The 27,620-nt window shown below is 41.4% G+C and overlaps 1 protein-coding gene across 4 annotated transcripts in view; it reads left to right on the plus strand.

The window, feature by feature from the left end:
• The window catches only part of LOC147423695 (primase-helicase Twinkle, chloroplastic/mitochondrial-like), a 130,612-nt gene extending 108,012 nt beyond the window's left edge, over nucleotides 1-22,600 (plus strand). For 2 of the 4 annotated variants that reach the window (XM_086501603.1, XM_086501601.1), the window contains 16 exons: nucleotides 3,078-3,164; nucleotides 3,278-3,358; nucleotides 3,439-3,504; nucleotides 3,586-3,705; nucleotides 3,809-3,856; nucleotides 3,936-4,021; nucleotides 4,102-4,165; nucleotides 19,103-19,285; nucleotides 19,397-19,528; nucleotides 19,613-19,674; nucleotides 20,164-20,247; nucleotides 20,323-20,454; nucleotides 20,540-20,636; nucleotides 20,860-20,994; nucleotides 21,084-21,151; nucleotides 21,223-22,026. In XM_086501603.1, coding sequence (XP_086357729.1) covers nucleotides 3,078-3,164; nucleotides 3,278-3,358; nucleotides 3,439-3,504; nucleotides 3,586-3,705; nucleotides 3,809-3,856; nucleotides 3,936-4,021; nucleotides 4,102-4,165; nucleotides 19,103-19,285; nucleotides 19,397-19,528; nucleotides 19,613-19,674; nucleotides 20,164-20,247; nucleotides 20,323-20,454; nucleotides 20,540-20,636; nucleotides 20,860-20,994; nucleotides 21,084-21,151; nucleotides 21,223-21,268 — 1,491 coding nt within the window. In that variant the 3' untranslated portion in view covers nucleotides 21,269-22,026. Of the gene's footprint in view, nucleotides 1-3,077; nucleotides 3,165-3,277; nucleotides 3,359-3,438; nucleotides 3,505-3,585; nucleotides 3,706-3,808; nucleotides 3,857-3,935; nucleotides 4,022-4,101; nucleotides 4,166-19,102; nucleotides 19,286-19,396; nucleotides 19,529-19,612; nucleotides 19,675-20,163; nucleotides 20,248-20,322; nucleotides 20,455-20,539; nucleotides 20,637-20,859; nucleotides 20,995-21,083; nucleotides 21,152-21,222; nucleotides 22,027-22,142 lie in introns of those variants that run through there. The other 2 variants (XM_086501602.1, XR_015186593.1) reach the window with 2 other exon arrangements.
• Nucleotides 22,601-27,620: the final 5,020 nt, after the last annotated feature.

Below are 27,620 nucleotides of genomic sequence, written 5' to 3' on the forward strand. Positions count from 1 at the left end.
TTCACTTCAAAACAATTCACAATTCACAATTAGGTCGACACTGCCCGGCGTAGTTCCGTGCCAAGAGGTATTGGCCCCAAAGATTGGCGCCCCTTTCGATATTTCTTTTTGTATTAATCTGTGTTCAAAGTACAAGAGCTCACTCTCAAGACTCTGCGTCCAGATGCTTTGAGAAGTGAGGCCTTGCCCACTTATTTAAAGATACAAGGGATGCCCAACAGCAGAGCCCCAAAAGCGTTAAACTCAAAAGCTTTCAATTCAAAAGCAACTGTGCCAAAAGCTTCTCAAATTAAAGCACAGTGCCCAAAAGCTGTCCAAAACTTAGCCAGCGCTTTTTTCTGCAATTTCTGTACAGAAATGCCACGTCAGCCTGTCACACCGCAAATCCCGCCGCAATTTTCGAGCTGCCACGTCAGCCTGTCGGCGCGATTTCCGGAGGTTCTGCCATGTCACTGGCCAGCCACGTCTTCAGTTTGTGACAGTCCTCATTGCCATACCCCCATTCTATCCCTAAGCTCTCTCTGGGCTGGCGCTTTGTGTGTCGACTTTTGCTCGTCAAGAGTACCTCTCTAAAATGGCGGATCTCTAGAGATAGAGCCCCAAGCATCTCTAGTCCATGATCCGAGAAAGTGGTCCAAACCCCTCTCTAAATGAGAGTAAAATTGTCCTCGGATCTGTGATAAGCAATGCAATGGCATATGTAATGCTCCTCTGTCTAAGGCTCTTGTTTTGTCTGTTCCTTCATTGGAAGTGTCAAACTGCACTGATGCTTTATCTTCCCTGTAATCCTTTCACTTGCTCCATGCCGATAGCCGATTATAAGGAGGAGCTCGAAGGAAAATACAGCTGCTTCTAGCCATAAAAAAATCTTCAGCTATCATGATCTTCAGTCTTTAGATCTGTGAAAAATCAGCCGCGAGTATCCATCAAAATGCCCTAAAATAGATTAGTACAAGAAGTAATATAACCACTGAAACATCTAGTAGCCTTTTTGCGATCGTTCGGCCTTGAAAACTAAAGTTGGGTCTTTCAGTATTCCACCAACAATGGTTGCGATGCTCTAGTTAGGTATTACACACAGGGATACGTGAACCCAATCCTCAGATCCATGGTGAAATTCCATGGAAACAATTGAAAAGAATACAAAGTCCTGGGGTCTTTTGGAGCCTTAACAAGGGACTGTTGACTTTGACGATGCTGATAATGGTTCTGCCAAAAGCTGGCTAACAGCAAAAGAAGCTTTTTGGTTTGTTTACAAAATTGAATTGATCAGTCAGTTCAAACCCTTTTTATATTAACCTTTAGGAAGAATCCAATCATTGCCATGCCATGGTTGCAAGTATGTGAGTTTCTCTTAGCAACCCTGTCTAGGTGAGTTAGAGTTTTGGCCTAACTTTGATTGTCTCCTAGCATCACTCTCTACGAAGTAAGAATTTAGGCCTTTTTTTTCCAGAAAAAGATCCTTCTATTAGTTAATGAAACTGCCCATAGGGCTACAACCACTACTAGAGAGGGCTACAACAATCGTAAGGGGAGACTCTCCCAATGAAAAAAAAAAAAGAAAACCCCCAGCATATGTACAATGAGGCTAAATCAGGAGATGGGAGGAGGGAAAAGCCACACAGGTGGACGGTAGTGCCATCTGAGCACACCCTGCACCATGGTGAAGAAAGGCCCAGGGCGCCAGAGTCAAAGGAAAGCCTCTCTACGCTCCCGCATGCGGTCGGAGCTGCCCTGGAGTCTCTCAAACTGTCCCGTGAGAGTATGGATAGCCAAAGATCTCGAACTGTCTCCGCTGGTGGTATTGGGCAAGCCTCAGAGATGCTGAAGCAGCGGGCCCACCAGATGAACCAGAGTGTCAGGCCACAGACGAGCTCCCAACACTCTCTCTCTCACTGCACCACTCGTGTGGAGTAAGCTCTGTTGCAGGCTAGAGTGTAGGTCGACCCCCCTGCATCACTACCATCCTGCTGGTGGAAGATAGCTCAAACTGTAGTGCCGGGCCCATGAGAGTGGACCAAGCAGCTGCCCCCCAAGAGTACAGCCATGCTGTGGAAAGAGCTGGCATCAGCCAAAGGATACGAAGCCAAACCTGCTGTTCTAGAGGACAATCTCAAAGACAATGACGCTGACTCTCCACAGGATGGTCACAAGTTGCACATGCTGCCGAGAGACCACTATGTACAAGCCAACTCTCCATTGCTGTAGCTCTATGTGCAACCAGCCATCGAAACAAAGTGACTCGCTGCGGCTGTCTGGCGTCCACAACCTCGCCCAAAAAGCTGACAAGAACTCAGTTGTGAGACCCTCCTCTTGCCAATGAGGTGTTGCAGCAGCAGGAGCCTCTCTCCGTGCTGCCAGTATGTGACGTCCCGGTCGAACAGTGTACTGAAAGAAAGGGACACTTGGATGGTCGGCTGAGGCGAAAGGGTCCCTCCAAAACCACTCTCCAGGATCCCACTGCACTCGTGCTAGTGGACAGCTCTCCCAAGCCCACAGCCTCCAGTGGCTAGACTCAAGAGCTGCTGGGTCAGGATCTATGAAACAAGTCCTCCCACAGATGCCCACAACTTGGATCCTCTGAAAACAGCACTCTGCCACTTGTGGGGCCTCTACTGAAACTCGGTGTAAATGATCCTCACCCTGTAGCTCGAAAACAGGGAGGGTATAGTCTCTGAGCAAGCCCAAACTGCAATGAGGACCTCCAATCGCGTGAAGGCCCCCATCCATTTGGGCGTTGCTGACTCGAGAGGTGTGAGCCACTCAGCTGGTACTACCTCTGTGATGTCCGAGAATTTAGGCCTTTAGTTTGATCTCTTCTCCACTGTTTGGATTGAACAGTTTTTCTGGTTTGTTCATTTTTTTTCATTAATCACACGTGGCTTTGTTTTGTTTTACTCAACCACATCTGTTGAACAGTTAATTCGGCGCAATTTATTTCACCACTAAATTGAAGATTTTCCACATGTTTGGCTTGAAAATTCTTTCTTCTTGCATGCCTATTGGTGTAGGCGAGATAAGGGGAACAAGAGGTCTGGCCAGCCACTCAGCCTGTTTATTGGTTGCAAGTTTTGCAGGTGTTGGATTACTTTGAATCAAGAAAGATAAGCAGGAAAACTGTAGCTCGCAATCAGGTCAAAGAGACATTCAGTAAGACTCATGGAGTGAGTGAAGCACTCGTCTAAAACAATTTCCTCAAATTTTCGTATTTTGAATTTCAGCTCCAATCTTTACAAATCAGTTACGATCAGAAGTCGTTTCATGTTTGTTGTGACAGGCTGTGATTGTTTTTCCTTACCTACTGAATGGAGAAGTAGTCAACTTCAAGTATCGGACACTCGGAAAAATGTTTTGGCAGGTTCCTAGATTTCTTCTTTTTGTAAAGTTAAAAGCTATAAGCAAGTGAGAGTGAAGTGCAATGTTTGCCTAATGTTGCAGGAAAAGCAGTCTTTAAAAGTTTTTTATGGGCTTGATGATATTACTAATGCAAAGGAAATTATTATTGTGAGGCTCTCAAACTTGTTGACTTTCTATAGCAAGGAATTTTTCATAGGGCAGGAAGCCAATTTTTTGTGGTTTCTATAGGTTGAGGGCGAAATGGATAAGCTGGCAATGGAAGAGGCAGGGTTTCTGAATTGCATCAGTGTTCCAGATGGTGCACCAGCCAAAATTTCTGCAGCAAAGAGGTCCATCAGCGAAGCTGAGGTACAACTTGTGATAGTTTATGCAGTTTATGTGGGCCCCTAGGTCTGTATAAACTTTGCTGAAAACCAAGGTTTCTAGCTTAAGTTTATGCAAATGCTGGCAGGACAAAAAATACTCATACATTTGGAATTGCAAGGAATACTTTGAGAAGGTCACTTCAGGGTTTGATCATTTGTGCTTGATATTCACATGCATCTAGAGCTGCGTTGACATGAAGTTGTAATTGGCAGGTGTCTCGTATAATCATTGCTACTGATGGAGATGATCCTGGTCAAGCTCTTGCAGAGGAGCTTGCACGCCGTCTAGGTAGAGAACGGTTAGTATGAGACTCAAAAACTTGTTGAAAGGTTCATCCATTAGGTAATAAGTTTGACTTTATGGGGGCATGTATGGCAGATGCTGGCGTGTTCAATGGCCAATGAGAGAGAATGGGAAGAAGGCTTATAAGGATGCAAATGAGGTGAGTTCTAACTTTTGTCACATCGAATGCAGAACTAAGTTGCAAGTTGTAAAACAAACATGGAAGGAATTTGTGACTGCAAGTCAGCTTAACAATGCATCATTGAACCTTTCAATCTGAAGCTTAGACCAGGCTCATATGTCAAGCCAAGCATTTTGTGTAAAGCACGCAAATTCTTGGCTGACAAGAAATGTAAATGGAAACAGAAACAGGAGAACCAGAGCCAACCATAACTTGTTCCTATACTATGCTTGCTTGTTTTTTGCTGCTTTTTCCTAGTTTGGGGCAGGCTTGGAATTGGGCTTGGTGGCTTTTGGGCGTCGGCTCTTGAAACCAGCAAGTGACCTGACAAGGGGGTAAAACCCCACACCAACAAAAAAACAGAAAATTGTGCAGGAAAATATCACTTTAGTCAAGACACAGTGGGGTGGAGTCATTCTCTGAAGACCTATTTTGTACTTCTCTTTCTCTTGCAATGGATTTATTTTTGGCCATTGCTCGGGTGAGCTTGGTCCCTACAATGTCTACATCGTTTAAGGGGAGGATTTTCTTCTCCTGTGTGGAGCTTATATTCTTCTCTAGAGTGGAGGCTATTTTCTCCTGGATTGGAGCTTCTTCTTCTATGTGGAGCCATTCTGTGGATTTTCTTATGTCATTATAGTCTAAACTTCAAGGGGAGGGTTGTTGGCATGGGCTTTGTCCTATGACCCAGCATCTTATTGAACCATCTGTCGGCTATCTCATTTGTATCTTGATATGTACCCTCTCTTGTCTACATGGAGCCTGTGTGGAAGCTAGTCATCTGCTAGTGATGCAGAGTCATGTGTAGCCTAGATGGATTGCCTACTTGTACAAAGAGCTAAATGCATCCCTCATCTTTGTAGGGTTCGAGAATCGACCCATCTTTGTAGGGGAGGTTTACTCATGCTAAGTCATCGTATCTGCTAGCCCTAGATGCCACTCATCTCTTGTATAAGGAGCAAGCTTGTATGCCTACATGGCATTGCATACTTGTACAAGAAGCCAAATACATCTCACTTTTGTAGGGTTCTACCCACCTTTGTAGGGGAGGTTTACTCTTATGCTATGTCATCACATATGCTAGCCCTAGATGCCACTTCTCTCCTGTATAAGGAGCAAGCTTTTATACACTTTCAAGTCTAAGGAAAAGCTAGTTTATTTGTGTCTACATTATTGTCTACTTGTGTGCAATTATTCATATGCTAGTTTATTTGTGTCTACATTTGTCTACTTGTGAGCAATTATTCATATGCTAGTTAAACTAATCCTCCATAGTCTTTAACAGGATGGGTGTTAAATGAAGCTATTATGTGTCAACGGGAAAACTAATCTCTGTAGTAGGCCATCTTGGCTGGCAAAGGTTGTGCCGGTGCCACCTATGTCCTTTCTATGTGTCTGTGTTTGAGCTCGTCTCACAAACCCTTGTACTTTCACTATGAGAGAGTTAGATATGTGATTCCACTGTCCATTGTTAAAGGTTTAGAGCTGAAGTTGGTTGCCTACCTATCTTCAGTTTACCTATCTTGAAAGCTTGAAACTTTTGGCAACCTTGGGCTACATATCGTCAAAGGACCTCACTGCTTGGTAGCAGCCCTGCTTTACAAGTTTTTGGTGATGGTCCGTCCTATTCATTGGGCTTCTATCAAGAACGTCTTAGTTAGTCCTCATTACACAACCTCTTCCAATAAAGCTCTCAATTGTTTGAGACGTTTAAGAAAAAAACATCTTATGGTAGATCGTCCTTTAAGTCCCGTTCATACCTCTCAAGTTATTTATGTAATTTATAGTATTCATGATAGTTCTATGGTGTATGCTGGCCACACCTTTTGAACAACTTTTGTTCGTTTTGAGGAACATGTAAGAGAAGTGAGAAAAGCTCAAAGTAAAAGCACCTTACGTGAAAGTGCTAAACCCTTGTATGCGGCAATAGCAAAACATGGCTTTGAGTCTTTCCGTTGTTTTCCTATTGAGCACATAGAGGGTAATTTGAGAGACCTAAAGAGTTTTATAAATCAACGTGGCCTCGAGAGTTGTTTTGGATGAGAACTTTGCATACCTTTTTCCATAAAGGTTAAACAACTTGGAAGGAAAGTCTTCTTTACGTAAAAATAATACAATTTACGACAAGAAACCTATGCTTTGGCGAAGGCATTCCAAACCCGAGTTAGTTCTTCCTTCAAGTCAGTCTAAAAGAGCTTGGATTCCTAAAGGTTCTATCCCTCGGATCAATCCAGTTGTCTTGCACAACACTATTTCTTATGGAGTGCAAGGTCTCTCTAGGGCTTCTGTCACTAGCGTGTGACTACTATCTATCCTTTTTGTTGATTTCTTTCTTATTATCTATTTACTTTCACTTTTTGGAAACACCCCTCGGGAAATCTAACTGCCCTGCATTGCATAGCTAGTGTGGAACTGTCCACAGGGAGTCCAGGCCTAAGGGCAAGAGAGCACTAAGGTTGGACAAGGACTATGGTTAGCCAAGTGGGGTCATTGACTAGCCAAAGTGGAATCCTTTGCTACAGAGACTACATTTCAGTTCTGGATGTGGCCGCAGTGTACAAAGAGGGCCGGATGACCTAGAAAGATACAATGGCAGCATCTCCTAAAATTTAGGGAACTGCTATTTTGGGACCTGAAAATGTGTTGACGTCATTACCTCCGAAATGACAAGGGGAACATTTTCTTACTCTGCCGTGAAGTCAACTGGGCAACCGGTTGGGATATTTTTAGACGGCAACCCCGAAACGGGAAAATGCTTATAAATGTGCCAAGTGGCACCTTCTGGTGCACTTGCCTCATGCAACAAGAAGTGGCGCTGAATTTTAAGCTGGGAGAGGCTCATTTTCAGTTTTGTCACAGGTTAAGAGCTATGGAGTGCTTGCTTTCCCTCTTATGCACAGTGCGGTGCCAGGAGTGATGCCCTGCACGCTACGCACTGCCCTCTCTCCCCCCTGTGGCAGAATGTTATGCCCCTCTAGTGGGCTCTTCATTTGACCAATGTACAGTTGTGTGGGTTCATGCGCGATTGCCGAGGCAAGAGCCTCTTGCACAGGTACTGGATTAGCTAGCGGCTAATCCCCCCGCAGGTACAGGTGAATTCGGAGAGGTTTCACGCCAGAAATCTCGTCCGATTCAAAGGGCAAGTAGCCCTACAGGTGCGGGAGCTCGAGGACTTGCTACGGATGCGACCGGCACGCGAAACGGAGCCCGAAACAGTAAATTACAGCCTGCTGTGTATTTTTGCAGGTTTAGGGTTTTGGCCTTAAACGGACCCTAATACCCCCAGGAGGTTCGGGGACGCAAGGGGACCGTTGTACAGGTGATCTGGCGCATTTTCAGGGCTGAAAACAGAGAATTCAGCGTGCTGCAGATTCTCGCCAGGTTTTGCAAAGTGCCCGTATGCGTCGGGAAAGTCAGTCAATGCGTGGGAATACTGACTGTGAAGGGTCCTAGTACAGTTATGCTGCCGAAATCAGGCCGGAACAGTGGAAATTCAGCCGAGTTTGTGCGGGGCAGCTTGTAAGGAACCACAACGTTTATTCCCTCTTTTGAACAATAAAGAAATACCGAAAGGGGCGCCTAAGTTAGGGGCCAATCTGGTGTCCGTCTACTCATACAGGTGCAATCTAGCAGCCTGTATCCCTCTCCCCTTTGTTGTGTCTTGAAAGTACAGGTAAAATAGACGACTAATAATGGGTGAAAGCTAAATCAAGGTTTGAAGTAAAGTCTATCGCCCTTTGTGGATTGAACATGCCGGTTTCAGCTTCAATCTCTAGTGTCACAAACTGGTGGCGTGGCTGCCCAGTACACACACAACATACCTGCCCCCGGCTGACAGCAGATTGGTCGCGGAAATTCCACGCTAGGGCTGAAGTGGCACTGCCGTACGGAATCCCGCATTTTTCAGTGTATTTTACGGAATGCTGACATGGAAAAAAGCTGTACGGAATTCTCAGTTTTGGGTGGAAAAGCAGTAAAAATCCTACGTATTATTTTGGGGCGCTTTTGGAAATTGCATTAATTACTAAGCAAGGCTTGAGAGTCAAAGTTGATTTATTTTGAGAATGCTTTTAATGGACAGCTTTTGGGGCTCTGCTTTTGGTATCCCTTGTAACTCTTTGTAAGTGTTGTTGGGCTCTTACTTCTCAGAGCATCTGGACGTAGAGTCTGAGAGTGAGACCCAACCACTCAGTGTACTTTGTGCAACAGATTAATACAAAAAGAAATACTGAAAAGGGCGCCAGTCTTTGGGGCCAATATCTCGAGGCACGGAACTCCGTTGGGCCATTTCGAATCAAGTGTGAACTGTGGACTGTTTTGAAGTGAATTCTTGTGGTGTCACGGTAGAATTTCGACTTGGAGTGTCCAATTCTGTTACAGTGGTAGAAAGTTAAATTCAAGAACTATCCTGCATTGGATGCAAAGTGGATGGAGGAGGAGGACCTAGCAGATACTCCTCAGATTGTGAATCTTTACCTTGAAGCATTTGGATTAGCATAGTCTATTCTAAATGGAACCCCGAATTCAGCTTGGGCGGAATCTGGTGCAGCGGGTATGCAGAAGAGGGGGGTTGCTCCGCTCCTTTGTCAACAGATTGCCTCGATTTTTTATACTAAAGTCACTGTTGTCTCTTTTGAGTTTCAGGGATAGTGTGAGCTGACAGTATTCTGTTGTATGACTTTATGAACTGGAATTCCCGAACATGATACTGACTTGTGATGAGTGCACAGCAGTGTGTGCAAGTGACAGAGCACGAGGAGAACTGCAGCACTTGAGGCTTGGAGAGATGGCGATGGCCTGCAGAAAAGGGGGCGTGAGAAAACGATGAAGGGGAGAGAGAGAGAGAGAGAGAGAGAGAGAGAGAGAGAGAGAGAGAGAGAGAGAGAGAGAGCGCTACACGTTCGTAGAGGGGAATAAGTGAGAGTATTTTTGGGCCCTCTCATTCCTTTTATTAAAAGTATAGGACCATTTTTAAGTTAGTGGCCAAGTTCAATGTGAACTTGGCCAAAGGTTAGTAACCTTTAAAAATATACATTAAAGGGGTCATTTGGGCCTTTACCCCAACAACCTCCCACTTAAAGGCATAAATGACGCCTTTAAGCTACGTGACTCCCACCATCTGTATGCATAGTTGATGTTGTGCTTTGGGTAAGCACTTAGTGAGAGCATCTGCTGGATTTTGTGATGTATGGATCTTAACCAATGCAAAAAGGCCATCCTCAAGCACTTCTCGAATGAAGTGATACCGCACATCAATATGCTTTGTGCGTGCATGAAACATGGCATTCTTTGCCAAACATATGGAACTCTGGCTATCACAACCAAGCATAGGTGCCTTGTTTAGCAAACCAAACTCACTGCATAGACGTGCTAACCAAATGGCTTCTTTCGAAGCCTCAGTGGCTGAAATATATTCAGCCTCTGTAGTAGACAATGCAACGATCTTTTCCAATCTAGAACATCATGAAACAGCACCTCCTGCAAGAGTAAACACATAACCACTTGTGGATTTCCGTGTATCCACATCACCGGCCATGTCATAATCACAAAATCCCTTCAACTCCAATGGTCCTTTACCATAGCAGAGGCATTTGTTTTTAGTCCCTTTCAAGTACCTCATAATGGACTTCACTGCATCCCAATGCAACCTGCCTGGATTAGCCATAAACCGGCTCCCAACTCCTAGTGCATGGGATATGTCAGGCCTAGTAGCAACCATAGCATACATAAGTGAACCACAAGCTGAAGCGTAAGGCACACTTTGCATGTCATTGGCTTCTTTCTTTGACTTGGGACAATCATCCTTGGAGATTTTGACATATAGCTGTAATGGCGCGCCAAGAGCTTTGCTTCAGCCATGTTAAATCTGTCCAGCACCTTTTCAATGTACTTTTCTTGCGACAAATACAATTTGTGCTGGTCCCTTTGCCTTCTAACACGCACTCCAAGTATATGTTCAACTGCCCCAAGGTCTTTCATTGAAAATGCAGATTTCAGTTGCCCTTTAAGAACATCAACGGTGCTTCTTTTCTTTGCAGCTATCAACATATCATCCACATAGAGCACAAGAATGATAGGGCTGCCATCCTCATCACGTTTGGTATACAAACAATGGTCTGCATGGCTTCTTTTGTAACCATGTTTGAGCATGAAGCATCAAACTTCTTGTACCATTGTCTATATGATTGTTTCAGCCCATACAAGCTTCTATTTAGCATACATACCAAATGTTCCTTGCCAGGAATAACAAAACCCTCAGGTTGCTTCATGTAAAGCTCTTCGTCCACATCACCATGCAAGAGAGTGGTATGCACATCCATTTAGTCCATTTCCAAATCAAGGGCAGCCACTATGACAAACAATACACGCAAAGTTGTTATCTTTACTACAGGAGAGAACACTTCCTGAAAGTCTATGCCCTTGGTTTGAACATATCCCTTTGCAACCAGCTTTGCCTTATACTTGGGTTTTGCATCAACAGTCTTGATTTTATACACCCATTTGTTAGGAATAGCTTTCCTTCCTTTGGGCAATTCCACCAAATCCCAAGTATGATTAGCATGCAAAGCTTTAATCTCTTCCTGCAGAGCAAGCTCCCACTTGTCGCTGTGCTCACATGTCTTTGCCTTTTTATACGTAAGAGGCTCTCCCTCATTTGTCAACATAATGTAATGCAAAGAGGGATCATATTCACTCACTGGCCGTCTTGGACAAGTAGACCGCCTCACCCAATGATCCACATTATCCAGTAATGGGTCTGCATCAGGTGGCATGATAAAATCATCAACAATGGGCTGCTCTACATCATTTTTAGCACCATTTTCAGCATTGTTTCGTGGCTGCAAATGCCCTTCAGGAGCCTCAATTTTCTGCCCAACATCTTCTGGCTCAAACACCACTATATCATCGACATTTTCAGCCATATGTGGTGCATCCTGAGGGTCAATAATAGGCCTAACAGGTGGTTGGTCATGTTGAAATTTGACCCTTTTATGGTCATGCTTTGAGGCACAATTGTTTTGAAGCAGCCTTGCCTCGTTAAAAACAACATCCCGACTGTGCACAACCCTTTTGAGCTGAGATAACCAAATCCTGTAACCCATTTTGTCTTCTTCACCATATCCCATGAAGAGGCCTTTAATGGACTTGGCATCTAGTTTGCTCCTCAACTTAGGTCTAATATGCACAAAAGCTTCGCAAAATGCGTCAGTGGTCATATGAAGCAGGCTTGCCAGACCAAACCTCTTCAGGGATATCACCTTTCAAAGACATGTGAGGGGATCAATTGCATATATGCACTGCAGTTTTCAAAGCTTCTCCCCAAAATCCATGAGAGGGATTAGCTGTGGACAGAATGCATCTCACCCTCTGACAAAGTGTCCTATTGAATCTTTCAGCCACACCGTTAGAAGAGGGGCTGTATGGCACAGTAAGCTCCCTCTTAATGCCCAAATTTTCACAAAATATGTTAAATTGAGTACTTGTGAACTCCCCCCCATCGTCTGTACGCAAGCATTTCAGCTTTCTACCTGTTTGGGTGGTCACAAATGCATGAAATTTCTTAAACGCAGCAAAGGTTTCATCCTTAGTTTTAAGCAAATAAACCCAAATTTTCCTAGAATGATCATGAACAAAGGAGACAAAATAGCAGGCACCTCCCATAGACTTAGTAGGCATGCTACATACATCAGAATGTACAAGATCAAGCACACTAGAATTACAAGAGACACCGGAGTAATAAGAACGCTTTACTTGCTTGCCATTTTGACATTCATTACAAAAGTCAAGCTTTGTGCCTTTAGCATCAAGCTTGTTCAAAGTACAAAGCTTAGAAAGGCCCTTTTGGCTCATATGGCCAAGCCTCTTGTGCCATAACTCCATTTGAGAGTTAATTTCAGCCAACGCAATAAACTTGCCCAACGTGGCCTTTCCATGCATGCAGTAAAGTGTCCCTTTCTTTGTGCCCTTTACAATCAGCTTTGAGCCTTTAGTCATTTTCCATGATCCTCTCTCAAACAAGATGCAGTAACCATGCATATCCATCTTACCAACAGAAAGCAGATTCTTCTTGATTCCTGGCACATATCTAACGTCATGCAAGACAAGCTCATTTGTGCCATCTATGGAGAGATGCACAGTGCCAATATCCTCAATGAAACATGCATGATTGTTTCCAAGGTATACATGGCCATGCTTGCCTGCATCAAAAGTAGAGAAACACTCCTTGATAGGAGTCACATGAAATGAAGCACCGGAATCAATTATCCAAGTCTTGGATAATGCAATTGACAGTCAACGAAGCATCAATAAGGTCACTCTTGGTGATCTGCATGTCTTGTGAATGAACATTAAGAGAGGCATCAAGGTCATAAGCATCATCATCTGACAAAGTGGCACACAAGATGTCCTCTACATCTGACAACTCCTCAATCACAACACTAGAAGCCACATTGGCCTTCTCTTTGTCCTTTGAGCTGTCTTGTGCATCTGTCTTGACTTCCTTCTTCTCTTTCTTTTTGTCTCCGCCATTCTTTTTCCGTTCTAACTCGGCTTTGTAGTACCTGCAATCAGGTTTCTTGTGATCTTTCCTGCCACACTGATAGCAAGTCACATCACCCTTGCCTCTGCTGGCATTTCCCATTTCCTTACTTTTACGCTTACTCCTTTGTGCATAGACATTCTTCTTCTCTGTCGTGCCTCTAACCATGTTGGCAGAGTTGCCTCCCTCTCCACCTGCTTTCCTCCTGATTTCCTCATTCAAGATAGAACCCGTAACGCCGTCAAAGGTCAAATTGGGGTTATTCGACAATGAAACCACCAATGTTTTCCATGAATCAGGTAAGGTCATAAGCAAGAAGATAGCTTTCAGCTTATCATCAAAAGGAGGCAAACCTGAATCCTGTAACTGCGACAAAGTACCTGTAATCAACAACAAGTGCTTTGCAGCGCTCTTGGACTCATCTAGCTGCATGTCAACAAGTTTTCGCATCAAATGCACTTGGTTGACAGGCGTTGTATTCTCATACATCGCCTTCAACTTCTCCCACACATCAAAAGCATTTGTGAGACCTTTCAAATCAATGATTGTCTCATTGGTGATGGCCATTTTAATGTATGTAACTACCTTTTTGTTCAGGCTAACCCATGCTTCATCCGACATATTCTGTGGCTTTACCTATTCAAGTGCCCCTTCACAATCCTTAAGAAATAGGATTCTTTGGATCCTGTCTTTCCAAAGGTCGAAACCTGCTCCATCGAACCTCCTAATCTCGAAGAGATTCTTTACATCCGAAGAAGGTGAGGCCATAGTTGCACGAATAAGAGGGGTTATACGCTGAATTTTTGGGCAAAATGCACCAAAACCGGAGTATAACCTCACAGAAGCGTGCACTATAGCTCCAAATGGTCATCGGAGCAATTTCGGGCAAAATGGGTCGATTTAGGCACAAAAGACAATTTTTGAAATTTATGCGCAGGAAATTTCAGTGACTGAATTTGTGCTCAAAAACAACAATTTTAGTTGTTTTTAGCCTCACAGAACATACATAAGGGTAATTCACAGCCTTTAGAAGGATGTATGAGCAAAAGCCCCAATTTGTAGCATCAAATTGCAGAAAATTGAGCCACAAATGGTGATACATTGCCAAAACTTGTCAAATGTCATAAATGCCATCAATTTGCACTTTCCTCAATGTAGATGCATCGAAAATACACTTGCAAAAACCTGCGTAAATCTGAAATTTGCTGAAAACACCTGTTTTGGGACTTGTTTTTCGGCAATTTCTTTGTTTTTGAGTAGCAGGGACCTAGTAAATAAGTGACTATTTTTGGGCTCTCTCATTCCGTTTATTAAAAGTATAGGACCATTTTTAAGTTAGTGGCCAAGTTCAATGTGAACTTGGCCAAAGGTTAGTAACCTTAAAAAATATACATTAAAGGGGTCATTTGGGCCTTTACCTCAACAACTTGTTCTTGACTTGTTTAAGTGCAGGAACTGATAGACAAAATGACTGCAGCATTTTGATCTGAAAGATCTTGATAGACGTGATTGCAATAAGGATTAGTCAATCGGGTATCTATGAGGTCCTGAGTGGATCTAGATGCGATTGCTAAATACGTTGCCGATTAATCATGGTTTGAGATTCGAATGAATTTTGAATGTGATTTGTCATGTGATGTGAAGTGATGTCGTGTGATGTGACTGTGGATTGGTACATGTGCTAGATGTGTGTTCCTAGTACATCGGTACTAACACTCAGTGTCTGCTAAGACAGTTTATAGCCTCTTTCTGTTTTGCAGGCGTAATCTAGGGCGATTACAATGCTTTGAAGAGGAGGGTATGTCACAAACTGGTGACGTTGCTGCCCAGTACACACACAACACACCCGCCTCCAGCTGGCAGCAGATTGGTCCCGGAAATTCCGCGCTAGGGCTGACGTGGCATTCCCGTACAGAATCCGGCGTTTTTCGACGCATTTTACGGAATGCTGACGTGGCAAAAAGCTGTACGGAATTCTCAGTTTTGCGTGGGAAAAGCAATAAAAATCCTACGCATTATTTTGGGGCAGCTTTTGGAACTTGCTTTAATTATTAAGCAAGGCTTGAGAGTCAAAGTTGATTTATTTTGAGAATGCTTTTAGTGGACAGCTTTTGGGGCTCTGCTTTTGGCATCCCTTGTAACTCGTTATGTTGTTGGCTCCCACTTCTTAGAGCATCTGGACGTAGAGTCTAAGAGTGAGACCCAACCACTTAGTGTACTTTGTGCAATAGATTAATACAAAAAGAAATACCAAAAGGAGCGCCTGTCTTTGGGGCCAATATCTCTAGGCACGGAACTCCGTTGAGCCGTGTCGAATCAAGTGTGAACTGTGAATTGTTTTGAAGTGAATTCTTGTGGTGTTGTGGGAGAATCTCGACTTGGAGTGTCCAAGTCTGTTACATCTAGAATTGAGAATATGGCCCGTCCAACCATAGAGTTTTTGCATATAGGGATTACAAATGGAGATTGATTTACCTATCTAGAGTCATGGAGTTGGGTTCTTTTTCTTGTAAATTATTTGAGAGGTACAATATAAGGATCCTATTTAAGCTCTTGTATACCCTTGAGAACTACTCTCATGAAGATTTGGAGTTAAGAAAGTCTCATAATACTCAACTTCGAGTACTGTTAGGTAAATTTTTGAAATCCAAGTGTCATAGTCTGAAAAATCCATTGGTTGGAAAGAAAGATTTGTTGATAACTATCTTTATCTCCCATGCTTGGACAAGATTGGACTAAGTTCTACTTTGAGACTCAAGAAGCTTTGGATGCTCTCCCTCCTTGTGTGAGAAAGGCATGGAACCATCCTGTTGTGGCTTTCAAATATGTGAAAACTTTAGGACAAAAGTTTTCAACTATAGTGACATCGGACGTAATCTTAAAAATCAAGAAAAACTAGCAATCTGAGATATTGATTGCCCTTATAGTAAAGTTGCCTTTTCTTCTTACGTAAATAGAGCTTTGGGTCATGTAGTTACTGCCGATTGCTCCATTCTTCCTTCTGATTCCTTGAAAGGCCTTTTCTCTAGAGGTACTAAATATAGGCTCCCTTCTTCAAATGACTCTTGCTTCTTCAAAGCCATAGAGAAAGGACTTTGTAGTTTTGTAGTAAAGCTCGAGGAGTCTTTAGGAGTTCAAGGTGTTTTCACGCATTAAAAGTCTGTAGTCCTTAAGAAAGCTTCTTTGAAATTAGCATCTTGCTCTGTGAACTTTTCTTCATGAAGGAATAGCTTATCTTCTTCTGATCGTTATGCTCTTAGGAAATTTCATCGTGATTTTATAATCTCTTACGTAGATAAGTGCTCTAATAACTCTCAGAGACTGTCCCAGCCCTGTTCTTCGAGCTTCAGGGTGGGGGACGACTACAGAGAGTTGCAGTAGAGGCCCCGCAGGTAGCAGTGTTGTTTCCAGAGGATCCGAGTTGTGGGCATCTGTGGGAGGACTTGCGTCATAGACCCTGACCCAGCAGCTCTTGAGACAGGACACTGGAGGCTCTAGGCTTGGGAGTGCTGTCCACTGGCACGAGTACAGTGGGATCCTGGTGAGTGGCTTTGGAGGGACCGATTCTCTTCTGCAGACCGCCCAGGAGTCCCTTTCTTTCAGTACACTGTTCGGCTTGGACGTCATATACTTGCAGCACAGAGTGAGGCCCGCCCCGCTGCAGCACGTCATTGGCAGGAGGAGGGTCTCACAGTTGAGTTCTTGGCAGCTTTTTGGCAGAGGCTGTGGGACTCCAGACAGCCGAGGCGCGTCACCTTGTTCCAGTGGTTGGTTGCACACAGCGCCACAGCAGTAGGGAGCTGGCTTGTACATAGTGGTCTCTCGGCCGCATGTACAGCCTGTGACCAGTTGGTGGAGAGTCAGCGTCACTGTCTTTGGGACTGTCCCTCGGCCCAGCAGGTGTGGCTACGAGTTCTTCGGCTGATGCCTGCCCTCTCCACGGCTCGACAGTACACTTGGGGGGCAGCGGCTTGGTCCACCCTCACGGGCCCGGCACTTCAGTTTGAGCTATCTTCCACCAGCAAGATGATAGTGATACAGGGGGGTCGACCTACACTCCAGCCTGCTACAGACCTTACTCCACAGGAGTGGAGCAGTGAGAGAGCGGAGTGTTGGGAGCTCATCAGCGGCCTAGCTCTCTGGTTCATCTGGCGGGCCCGTTGTTTCCGCATCTTTGAGGCTCGCCTTGTACCACCAGCAGAGACTGTTCGTGACTTTTGGCTAGAGCTGATCCATACTCTCAGAGGACAGCTTGAGGGACTACAGAGCAGCTCCGACCGCATGCGGGAGCGCCGCGAGGCTTTCCTTCGACTCTGGCGCCCTGGGCCGTTCTACTCCATGGTCCAGGGGGTGCTCAGATGGCACTACTGTCCACCTGTGTGGCTTTTCCCTCCTCCCATCTCTTGATTTAGCCCCATTGTACATATGCTGTTTTTTCATTGGGAGAGTCTCCCCACCATGCTTGTTGTAGCCCTCTCTTGCAGAGGTGGATGTAGCCCTATGGGCAGTTTTCATTAACTAATAGAAGGATCTTTTTCTATAAAATAAAAAATTAAAAAAAAAACATTGACATCATATCTTGGTTAGATTTTCTTTTGGATAATTTGTATATAACTGTCGGTGACTCTCTTTTCAAGCAAACAATTGGTATCCCTATGGGCACCAATTGCGTGGTTTTTCTTGCTAATCTCTATCTTTTTACTAATGAGTTTGATTTTATGTAGCGTCTTGTGCAAGTTCTTGCTAACACTTGCACGATATTTTTGCACAAGTTATGCAATGTAAAACGGTTTGTATATGATTTTTTTGTTCCTGACGTTCCTTCTTTTCAAGATTTAATGTACTTGAATTCAAGTTCTATCAGTGGAGGAATTTATCCTAAGAAGTTTTGTAAAGTAAACTGTACCACAATGAGTGATTGTTGTGCCTTTTTAGACCTTAAGGTTTTTTAGACTCCCTTGGGATTGGAAGTAGATATCTACGATAAATGCCTTGAACCGGAATATGCCAATCTTAATATCATCCGTATGCCTCACATTTCTTCAAACATTTCTCTTTTAGGTAAGTACAGTGTCATTTGCTCTCAACTATTTAGATTTTCCGCATGCCTCACATTTCTTCAAACATTTCTCTTTTAGCTAAGTATGGTGTCATTTGCTCTCTCGTCTTTGTTCTAGTAAATCTGCTTTTGTTGTTCAGTTGTGCCATCTTATTTCTTTGCTTGTTGAGAAAGGATACTCATTCAAAAGATTCATGAAAAACGTTCGTTCATTTTTGCATTGTAGAAAGTTTATTCTCAATTTTTCTTCCTCTGGAATGCTCAAAATAATTAGTAGTAAATTCAATAAAAGTGGGGAGCTTAAAAGCCCACTTACTATTTGACTTAGTAACACACTATTTGGATGTTTTGATCTCTAGCTCTTCTAGTATTTTTGCTCTAGCTTGACAAATGCTAGCCTTTACCATGGCTAAGTATGCCCATCACCTCCGGAGGGTGATAGAAATTCAGCTCGTTGGTTTTATAGATAAGTTCAAAGCATGAATGACCTCTATACAAACCTGCACCTACTCTTGGGCACTGACGACATGAGTAGGGATGTCATAGCTGTTGTCCAAGCTATGCATGATAAAGGTGATAATCTTATTCTTCCTATTTGGACAAGCACCGAAGTTGAGGTCACATATTGTCAAGTTTGGATCTTTGTACTTCTTTGGTTATTTTTAGCCTCTTCTTTGTAGGTTTGTAGTAGTATTCATTTCTAGTATCTAGGTTACATTAGGTCTTAAGTATTTGTTCCTTTAGAAGTTGTTGTGTGGAGTCTGATTTCTAGGATTAAGTCTTTGAGATGTTTTATCCTTTTTAGTTTAAAGTTGAGTACTTGTTTCAAGTTTTAGCCAAGTAAGCTGCTTCATCTTATTTTGTGTATGCCTTTTCTAAATTATTCTAAAAAAAAGTAGTTTTACCTTGTTTTGTTTAATAGAAAATACAGCGTTTTTTTTTTCTTTTTTTCCTTGTGTCTCTTGCTTTTGTAGTTTTATGAGTGTTTTATCCCCTCTTATAATTCGTGAGTTCAAACTATTCTGAACTTATGAAGGTATTTACATTTTCTGTTGCAACGTCTCTAGAAGAGCGGAAAATCTTCACAATAAGGTGTGCGCCTCAGCCGTGTTGTTTCGAGCAGTGAAAAGTCCTCATTCTTTGTCACACGAACTCTGACGCTAGGCAAGGGCATTTACAGAGAGCGGATCTCACATGTTTATAGGACACAATTGTTGTTTTCATAAGCGAGGAATTTCTAAGCTTTTCTGTCCATTATTCAGCCTGGTCTGTTTTATGCTTGTCTCTCACTGTAAGTGCTTTTACTTTTTGAGAATAGGTTCTGGTTGAACTTGGAGTGGGAGCTTTGCAAGCAGTGGTGCACAATGCAGAGCTTTATCCAATACGTGGATTGTTCACCTTTGCCGATTTTTTCAAGGATCTTGATCACTATTATAGAGTGCAAGGGGGAGATGAGGTTGGCATTTCGACAGGATGGCGTTGTCTGGATAATTTTTACAAAGTAAGACAAGCATACACAAAATGAAGATCAGATCATAAAACCTGCAGAATAGCTAGTCTTTTAGGGGATTTTTCTTTTTGGATTCATATTAACCTATGATGCTAATGGCAGGTTGTTCCAGGTGAATTGACACTGGTCACTGGTGTACCTGGTTCTGGGAAAAGTGAATGGATTGATGCCCTTGCAGTTAATCTTGCAGAGTCGAAGGGCTGGACCTTCGGGCTTTGCTCTATGGAGAATAAGGTTATCTTACAGGATTTGGTGAACAGTCTCCTATTGAAAGCATGCTGTGCTTTGGACCACTAACGTTTGATGTTGTGAGTGCAGGTACGAGAACATGCAAGGAAGCTTATTGAAAAGCATTGGAAAAAACCGTTTTTTGATGCATCGTAGGTATCACTTGCCCTATTTAGCCTTCCATGTGTGGGTCTTCACTTGAAATAAACACTCTGTCATCATGGACTCATTCTATGAACTAACATTGTATGAAGCCGTCCCTCTTTAGATGGCCACACACATGAGGGCTACTTGTTGTGTGGTGCCTGCATTCAGGTCATCAAGCGATGCCCCAGCTAGCTTAGAAATAGTTGCTGGCATGAGTGGTGGGTACCAGGGGTCCAGGGTTAGTTTTAGAGGCTTGCAACCCTTCGTTTCAAATTCTTATTCATAATTGGCTGGTGGTGTATTTTATGTTGGAAGGTTACGATCAGGCAGAACGGATGTATTGTTTTGGAGCCTCTGATTACTCTTTTCTTTGCACTGTTGTACATAAAGGAGAACTTTTGTTCTCAACTTAGCTTTTTTCTCGAGAACTAAATGGATGTATTTTTGACAGCTTGCATGGATACCTACCTTTAAGTTGTTTTTATGCTGTATAGTTATGCAGGAGGTAGACAGCGAATGAGCCCACAAGAACTAGAGCTTGGAAAGCAGTGGATAAATGACTACTTTTACCTGATCAGGTGATATATTTGTAATCCTATGGAAATGTTATGGATAGTTTGAACGGCGGACATTGAGATTGTTCTTTATTCCAGATGTGAGGATGATGAGCTTCCATCTGTGGATTGGGTGCTCAAGCTGGCTAGAGCTGCAGTTATGAGACATGGCATACGAGGTTTAGTGATAGATCCATACAACGAGTTAGATCACCAGCGTAGCAGTCACCAGTATGTACTCTTTTTCCATGATTGAGGCTAGAAAGAAAATTGTTTCTCAAACGGCAGATGTGATTGTGTGTGTATTGCGGATCAGAACAGAGACGGAGTATGTCAGTAAAATGCTGACCAAGATAAAGCGTTTTGCACAGCATCATGGCTGTCATGTTTGGTTTGTTGCCCATCCAAGACAGGTCAGAGCATTTCCCCAATGAATAAACTTCCCCTGGCCTCATCTTTTGATGAGAGTTTTAGGGTTTTGTTAATTTTGCTAGGATCTGATGTAAGGTTAGGTTTAGGGTCTAGTATTTTAGTCCTACTTTAGAATTTAGGTTTAAGGTTAATTTAGGGTACCAAATGAAACTAGTCTCAAACTAACCATAAAACTAGTCTTAAACTAAAAGCATCCATTTTCAGTTACAATCATGGTCGGGAGAGGCACCGAGTCTTTATGACGTCAGTGGTAGTGCACACTTTATCAACAAATGTGACAATGGAATCATCATTCATCGCAATCGAGATTCGTCAAAGGGCTCGCTTGATCAAGTGGAGGTGGGATCATTGTGCTACCATTTCTGATCTTTCAGAGGTGCTTATCATAGTCTGCTTTGCTATATTGATATATTGTCAACCTTTTGCAGGTTCTGGTGAGAAAAGCTCGTAATAAAGTTTCTGGTGCTCTTGGGGGCGCTTATCTCATTTATGACAGGTCTCTGAAGGTCCAAGTGGTTGTTGATAGGTGAGTGGGAGGAAAGCTAATGCATTGCTTTTTGGTTGCAGGGTCACTGGCCTATACTCAGATAGTGAAAAACAACCATCATCATGACATCTGGAGCCATTTCTGTCGTCCAATTTTTTATCAGGAGAGGTGAGAGACCCCCTGATTTTTTCTTGGAGAAGTCATTCTTATCAAAATTCACAATCGCTGTGAGGGTTGTTACATGAGGGGCTGCGTTTGGTGAGCTGCCTCTCACCATGTACAGTCAGTAATTAGTTATTGGGCTGCTTCAAAGCTTGGCCTGTGTTTGGAGACATGGGTGCTCTTGATTATCGTTATCTGGTGAAGAAGAGGCCATCCTTTAGGACATATTACAGAAGCAGAATATTATTACAAAGTTGATGCAGAAGGCACATATGCAAAAGCAATTTCTGCGACTTTGATGTGCAAAGTATATACACACACCCAAGCACATCCAAAGGAGTGTCTTTGGTTAGGAAGCAGGCATATCTGATCGGGCAAGAACCTTAAATAGGCAATCCCCCCTTGTAGATTGCAGATAAACCTTTGGTCGGGAACAGCACAGGAAACTCACAGAGTAATTCTCCTCAAGGAAATCTCCATCTTTGGTGACCCACCTAAAGGAGAAAGAAAACTTAAAAGAGGCATGGCAGTGGACACAACCTTTGTGTAAAGCATGGTGTCCTTTCTGAAGCGACTCCTGGAAAACGATAGATCAACATTTGGGCTACAACATTGTCTGTTTCTCTAGTTGTGTAGCTCATATAATTATGCCACAGATCAATCAGAATAGTTCTTTTTTGTTTATTTATGGATATGTATGAAGATGAGATGGGTTGGTTTTTTGTGCTTGTTAGCTCATCAATCAGTGTGAGTAAGGCATTTCTTCATGCTTCACAAGCCCGACATCGTCTCTGTGAGTCGACTCCCTTTGTATTTACATTGTTATGTTAGTGTGCAGATAACTATGTTGCATCATCCAAAGAGACCTCAAAGATCTATGTTAGAAGGTGATGATGATGAGAGTCCTGTTAGATCAACGCCTTTGTGGTAACATAAAAGGACTGGTTACACACGGCACATATGCACAAGAGGATACAAGACATCATTTCTCAAGAGAGGGCAAGTAGGGATTCTACACCATGCAAGAGTCTAATGCTATGCTATGCCATAGTGATTATGAGCACTCGTCGTTGTTAGTCTTGGCTTGTTAATAAGATATTAGCTGTCCTTGAGCCTCCCATTATTTTTGTCCCTCTCATTGTTTCAACATTTCATATGTCGTATCGCTCTACGTCACAAGCCTCCATTGCCCTACATGTGCGATAGTTTTTGCACTAATTTCTCATTCTTAGTTTGCTCAATGTACCTTCTCCATACAATTGTGTCACTTATCAAATCAAGTCAACCTTTTGTCTCGGTGATTATTTTGACCTTTTGTGGAAAACACTCATTAAATGGTTGTAAAGTTTTTGTCTCATTGATTATTTTGGCCTTTGCTGACCTCAAATTGTTGTAGCCTTTAATCTCATTGAATATTTTGGCCCTCTCTCTCTCTCTCTCTCTCTCTCTCTCTCTCTCTCTCTCGGGATAGTTTCCTACGACGTTAAAATTCTCTTCTTATCATGTCAACTTCTCTAGTTATTAGAGAATAGTCTATTGCATGAAAACATGCACATCATAGTTGTTTGTTGATTTATGGTGTTAGTAGGTATATTGGATGTGGTCTTTAAAGGAGTAGTTGATGAAGCACAAGGAGACTTCCATGTCCAAAGTACACCATAAAGTATTGTTTCAAGAGGATTATTTAAATGCCACGCAACTATAAAATCAATTAAAGATACATTTTTAGAGATTGATGGATCCTCATGCTAAGTAAAATTAAGTTGCTCGTGGACTTTTGATTGGCAAGGCGTCGAGCTCAAAGATAGCTCTACAAAAAGATGTAATGTTCCACAACTTGAAAATATGTACAAAATTTCCACGCCTAACATGCCAGTAAACCAAACATGTGCAACCTTCAGAGGGCTTTCTTATGAAATCATAAGAGCATCGGCCAAAGAATGGCCTTACCTACGAAGCTCACGATGTAATTGGCAAGCATTTCACACAATTGGAATGCATGTTTTTATTAGATGTCCTTGAAACGTTATCGGCGTTTGGTACAAGACCAAGTTGCTTCTCACGAGAGCTTTCACGAGTACCCAAGGATATGATAGTACACCTATAACGTGTTCCTTATGCCTCATTCTGGTGACATATCTTAAATGCCTCAAAAGATGTTACCTTGAACGAAAATATTATGAACTCTAGTGCTAATAGTGTGTTTCAATAACAATTAGCAAAAATTTCAATAATCCTTTGTTAATCTCAAGGAATGGTTGTTTACAATTTATAAAAGGAGCTACCAACAAGAAGTTATGCTAGTTTAGAGATTTCAATGGTTTGCAGATATATGTGATGATGGTGTTGATGCATGTGCGGCCCAAGTATTGGTCAAATTCATGGTTGCATAGCATGATCTTTGAGCCCGAAAGATCTCCCATCAAATGAAGAAGATATGAGCAGTTGAAGTTTTCTCGGAGGAGGTTGGCTTTGCAGTAGTTTGGTTTTCTCCGGGATGCATGCTTCAAGATTTTTGTTCAGCTCACCAAGATTCCATATGGTAGTGCTCGCTGCAAGTTGTGAATTGTGCTTTATGGCCCATCGATTGGATCATTATTGTTGGAGATATCCTCAGTTGAAGTCGGCAATAGATAGGAGCAAGTGAAAGATTTTGATTTTTTTCCATGCTTGGTATGGATGCTCGGGAATCCCAAAAATGGAGGGTAAAACTTTGAAACCAAGGTGGATATGCAAGTTTCAGGATGATCTTTATGGCTTGCGGTCATCGGATCCTTGAGCTACAAGGTACAATCAACTTAAGGGAGCCACACAAAAAAATGGTAAGTTTTTTGGAGGTCTTGGAAGTGGTTTTTTGGGGAGTTTCTCTCGAAGTGCCACGTAGTAGATGTATATCCCAGTTATGATGTTTTGGTAGAGTTTTCTAGGCTATATATATACATGAGTGGACTCTCATTGTTTACAACACAAAGAGGGGAGAGAGCTAGCTCCCCTCCTCTTGTGGCTATGGTTGTCGTCCCCTCCCTTGCGGGTCCACGCGGGCGGTGCTACTATTGGGGGCCCTTTGCTGACATTGGTGGCCTTTCACGGTGGTACTGGTCTATTTTCCTTAATGTGTATTTGCATATGGGCTTCCCTCTCGAGCTCCCAAGGGGCCCATCTTTTAGATTTGATAAGGGTGCCTACATGCAAAGTGGATGTCGTGCATGCAAAGTGGGCAAAAAGGCCGAGTTGGGTGGAATTAAAAAATAAAAACAAAAACAAAAAATTGGGGGTTTGGGGATCTTTTTGGAAGAACACTATCAAGAGCAGGAATGGAGAGGGAAGAAGAAGGAGGGCTTTGGGAGTTACTATTTTTGGGGAGAAGAGAGTGTAAGGTTTCCACCTTTCTAGAGCTCTAGCGAATTGAACCCAAAGCTTTAGGCAAAAGCATTGGGCGTCCAAACAGGTAAACCATTATCTCAACAGCAGTTAAAATTGGTATTTTTAGAATCTTAAGCACGACAAACCTATAGCTAGGCACTCTCAGAACTAAATTCGATAAAATCTGACACAGCTATTCCCTTTAGAAGTTTTACTGCCACTTTAAATTGCAAAAATAATCGAATGGTTTTTAGTAATCATTTAAGCTTAAGACTTTCATTATATTTTCCCAGATATTTACCAAAAAAAAACTGAAAATTAGCAAATTTGATTTTTAAAGCACGCAGGTGCTAGGGAGGGCCATCACACACTGACCTGCCAGAGACTGATTTAGCAGTAGGGAACAGCATCTTGAACTTGAGGGCTGCTTGAGCTACAAGTTAGTGCCATTTTTAGTCTGTGAGAGCGTGTGAGTGCCAGAAAAAGCTATGAATAGGACCCTATGCTTCAAAAATTGTATCAGACTCGGAGTCCTAGCTAGAAATCTCTCTTGCAAGAGAGATACTTCACATAAATCACTAAGAGAGCAAAATCTAAGTAATTAAGGGACATAATTATGATAATCTCACTTAATTAACAATTTATATTAATTTATATCTAATTTTTTAAATTAATTATTAATTAAAGAAAATTAGACTATCCTCTACTATTAAACACTCTCTTATACATTAGTAAATTGTTGATTACTTAATCTTATTTAAAATTAATTGTCTACTTAATTATTAATCCTAATTAGGATTGAAATTGATTAATTTTGACCTTAATTAATGAGAATTATATTAAACAAACTTAGTTAACTCTAAGATAATTATCAAAGCTTGATTATATTATTAGAAAGCTAGGAAAATTATATCATAATTTCTTATAAATCTTTATAATTAATTAGATAGAAATTGGCTATTTTCAAATGTAAAACTAATGGAAAACTTAGTAAACTAACTAATAAATCACAAGATATTTATCAAAGTTAGAAAACATTGTTAAAAACATGGGCTAATTATCTTATAAATAAAAATTTATTTTAGCGATTTGATTAAGCTAAAATTGACTGATATTAGTTGTAAATTAAAGGAGGAAATTAGTTAAATAGCTTAATTATAAGTTAATTATCAAAGTTAGAAAAAATTATTAGATAGCCAGGATTAGATAGCAAGGAACATTAACTCATTAACAAAAAATTAGTTTAACTACTTGATTAAGCTAAGATTGATTTATTTTATCTGTAAATTAAAGTTGAAAATTAGTTAATTAGCTTAGATAATTATAAGATTATTATCAAAGTTAGAAAACATCCTTAGATAACTGGAAAATTTATGTCATTAATAGAATAATAGTTTAGTTATTTAATTAATATAAAATTAATCAAGTTTAGCTATAAATCAAAAGAAAAAACTAGTTAATTAGCTTAGATAATTATAAGTTAATTATCTGAGATAGAAAACATCATTATCAAGCCAAGATAATTATTTCATTATCAAAAAAATTAGTTTAGCTATTTAATTAAGCTTGAATTATCTCATTTTAGCTGTAAATTAAAGGAGAAAATAGTTAATTAGCTTAGATACTTATAAGGCAATTATTAGAGTTAGTAAACATCATTAATAAACCAAAATAAGTAGCTCATGACCAAATAATTAGTTTGGCTATTTACTTAAGCTAAAATTATTTGATTTTAGTTGTAAATTAAAAAAAATAGCTTAGATAATTACATCAAAGTTAAAAAACATCACTAGTTAGCCAAGATAATTATACCAAAATCAATTAATTAGTTTCAGTAATTATATTAGACCAAAAACCCTATTTTAAGCCCAAATTTAATTAGGATAAATAGAAAATTTGGTTAAAATATTCTAGGAAAATTACGAAAAGTATAAACCACTGATAGGAAGCTGAGGAAAATCAATCTTTACGAGATAATGAATCTAATAAATATGAAGGGAAAAAAAAATTGGGGTTAATAAAGATGGAAAAAATAGAAAAAAAGGTGCAAAAAGTTTATAAAAAATAATTAGGGAGGCCTCGAATACCCAAAAAGAATCTAGGATAAAAATTTCTTGGCTATGTGAGTAAGTAAAAAAATCTTATCCTAAGAATCTACCGTTTTCTAGTACAATTTGAAGAAAATACTAATAGGAAAGTTATCATAGTTAATTAGGAAATTCCCTAGGCAATACTAAGGTATAAAGAATTCCGAGAAAAGACATTAAAAACTCATAATTATTCTATAAGCAACTTAACTACTCCAGGATCTAAGCAAGTATGCTAAGAAATGGAAATAAATTATAGAATGGTAAGAATCAAGATTTTGATGATTTACCTAATAAATAGACGTCCTTTTTATAAGGATAGAAGTCATGGCTCCAAAGAGGACCCGAGAAAACCCTCAATTTGATAAGAAAGGCAATATTCCTAAGAGGGCTAGAGTGTTGCAGGACCACGAGGCCGGGCCTAGAAGTAGACCTATAGATGAAAGCATTCAGGCCCCAGCACTGCAACAAATGTTCGACCAGTCTCAGGTAGGTCTTCATTATCATTTAATTTTTGAATAATTCAAGTTCTTCTTCAAGTAATAACATTGCATACGTAATAGAGCGAGTAAGGATTTAAGAAAGGTGAAATTGGTTGAAAACGGAAGGCATCTTCTAAGATTAGGAAAGAAATATTTTGGATTTGCCTGGATTGAACTAAGAAATCATTGTTAAGACAGTTTATTTCAAGACACCTCCGACTCCTTGGTATATTTTGATGAATAAGGATGGGTTTGACGCCACCGATAAGTCGATTACCCCCATGAACGATGGGTTTCTACTCCGTGTTATGTCTTGATGTTTCTACTTAAGTTAAGAGACCGTTTCTTATCCTAAGGGAGCCGTCCGATTTTATGGACAACTAC

This window comes from Adiantum capillus-veneris, chromosome 26 (assembly GCF_014529385.1).
Source record: "Adiantum capillus-veneris isolate H3 chromosome 26, ASM1452938v2, whole genome shotgun sequence".
Classification (NCBI taxonomy): domain Eukaryota; kingdom Viridiplantae; phylum Streptophyta; class Polypodiopsida; order Polypodiales; family Pteridaceae; genus Adiantum; species Adiantum capillus-veneris.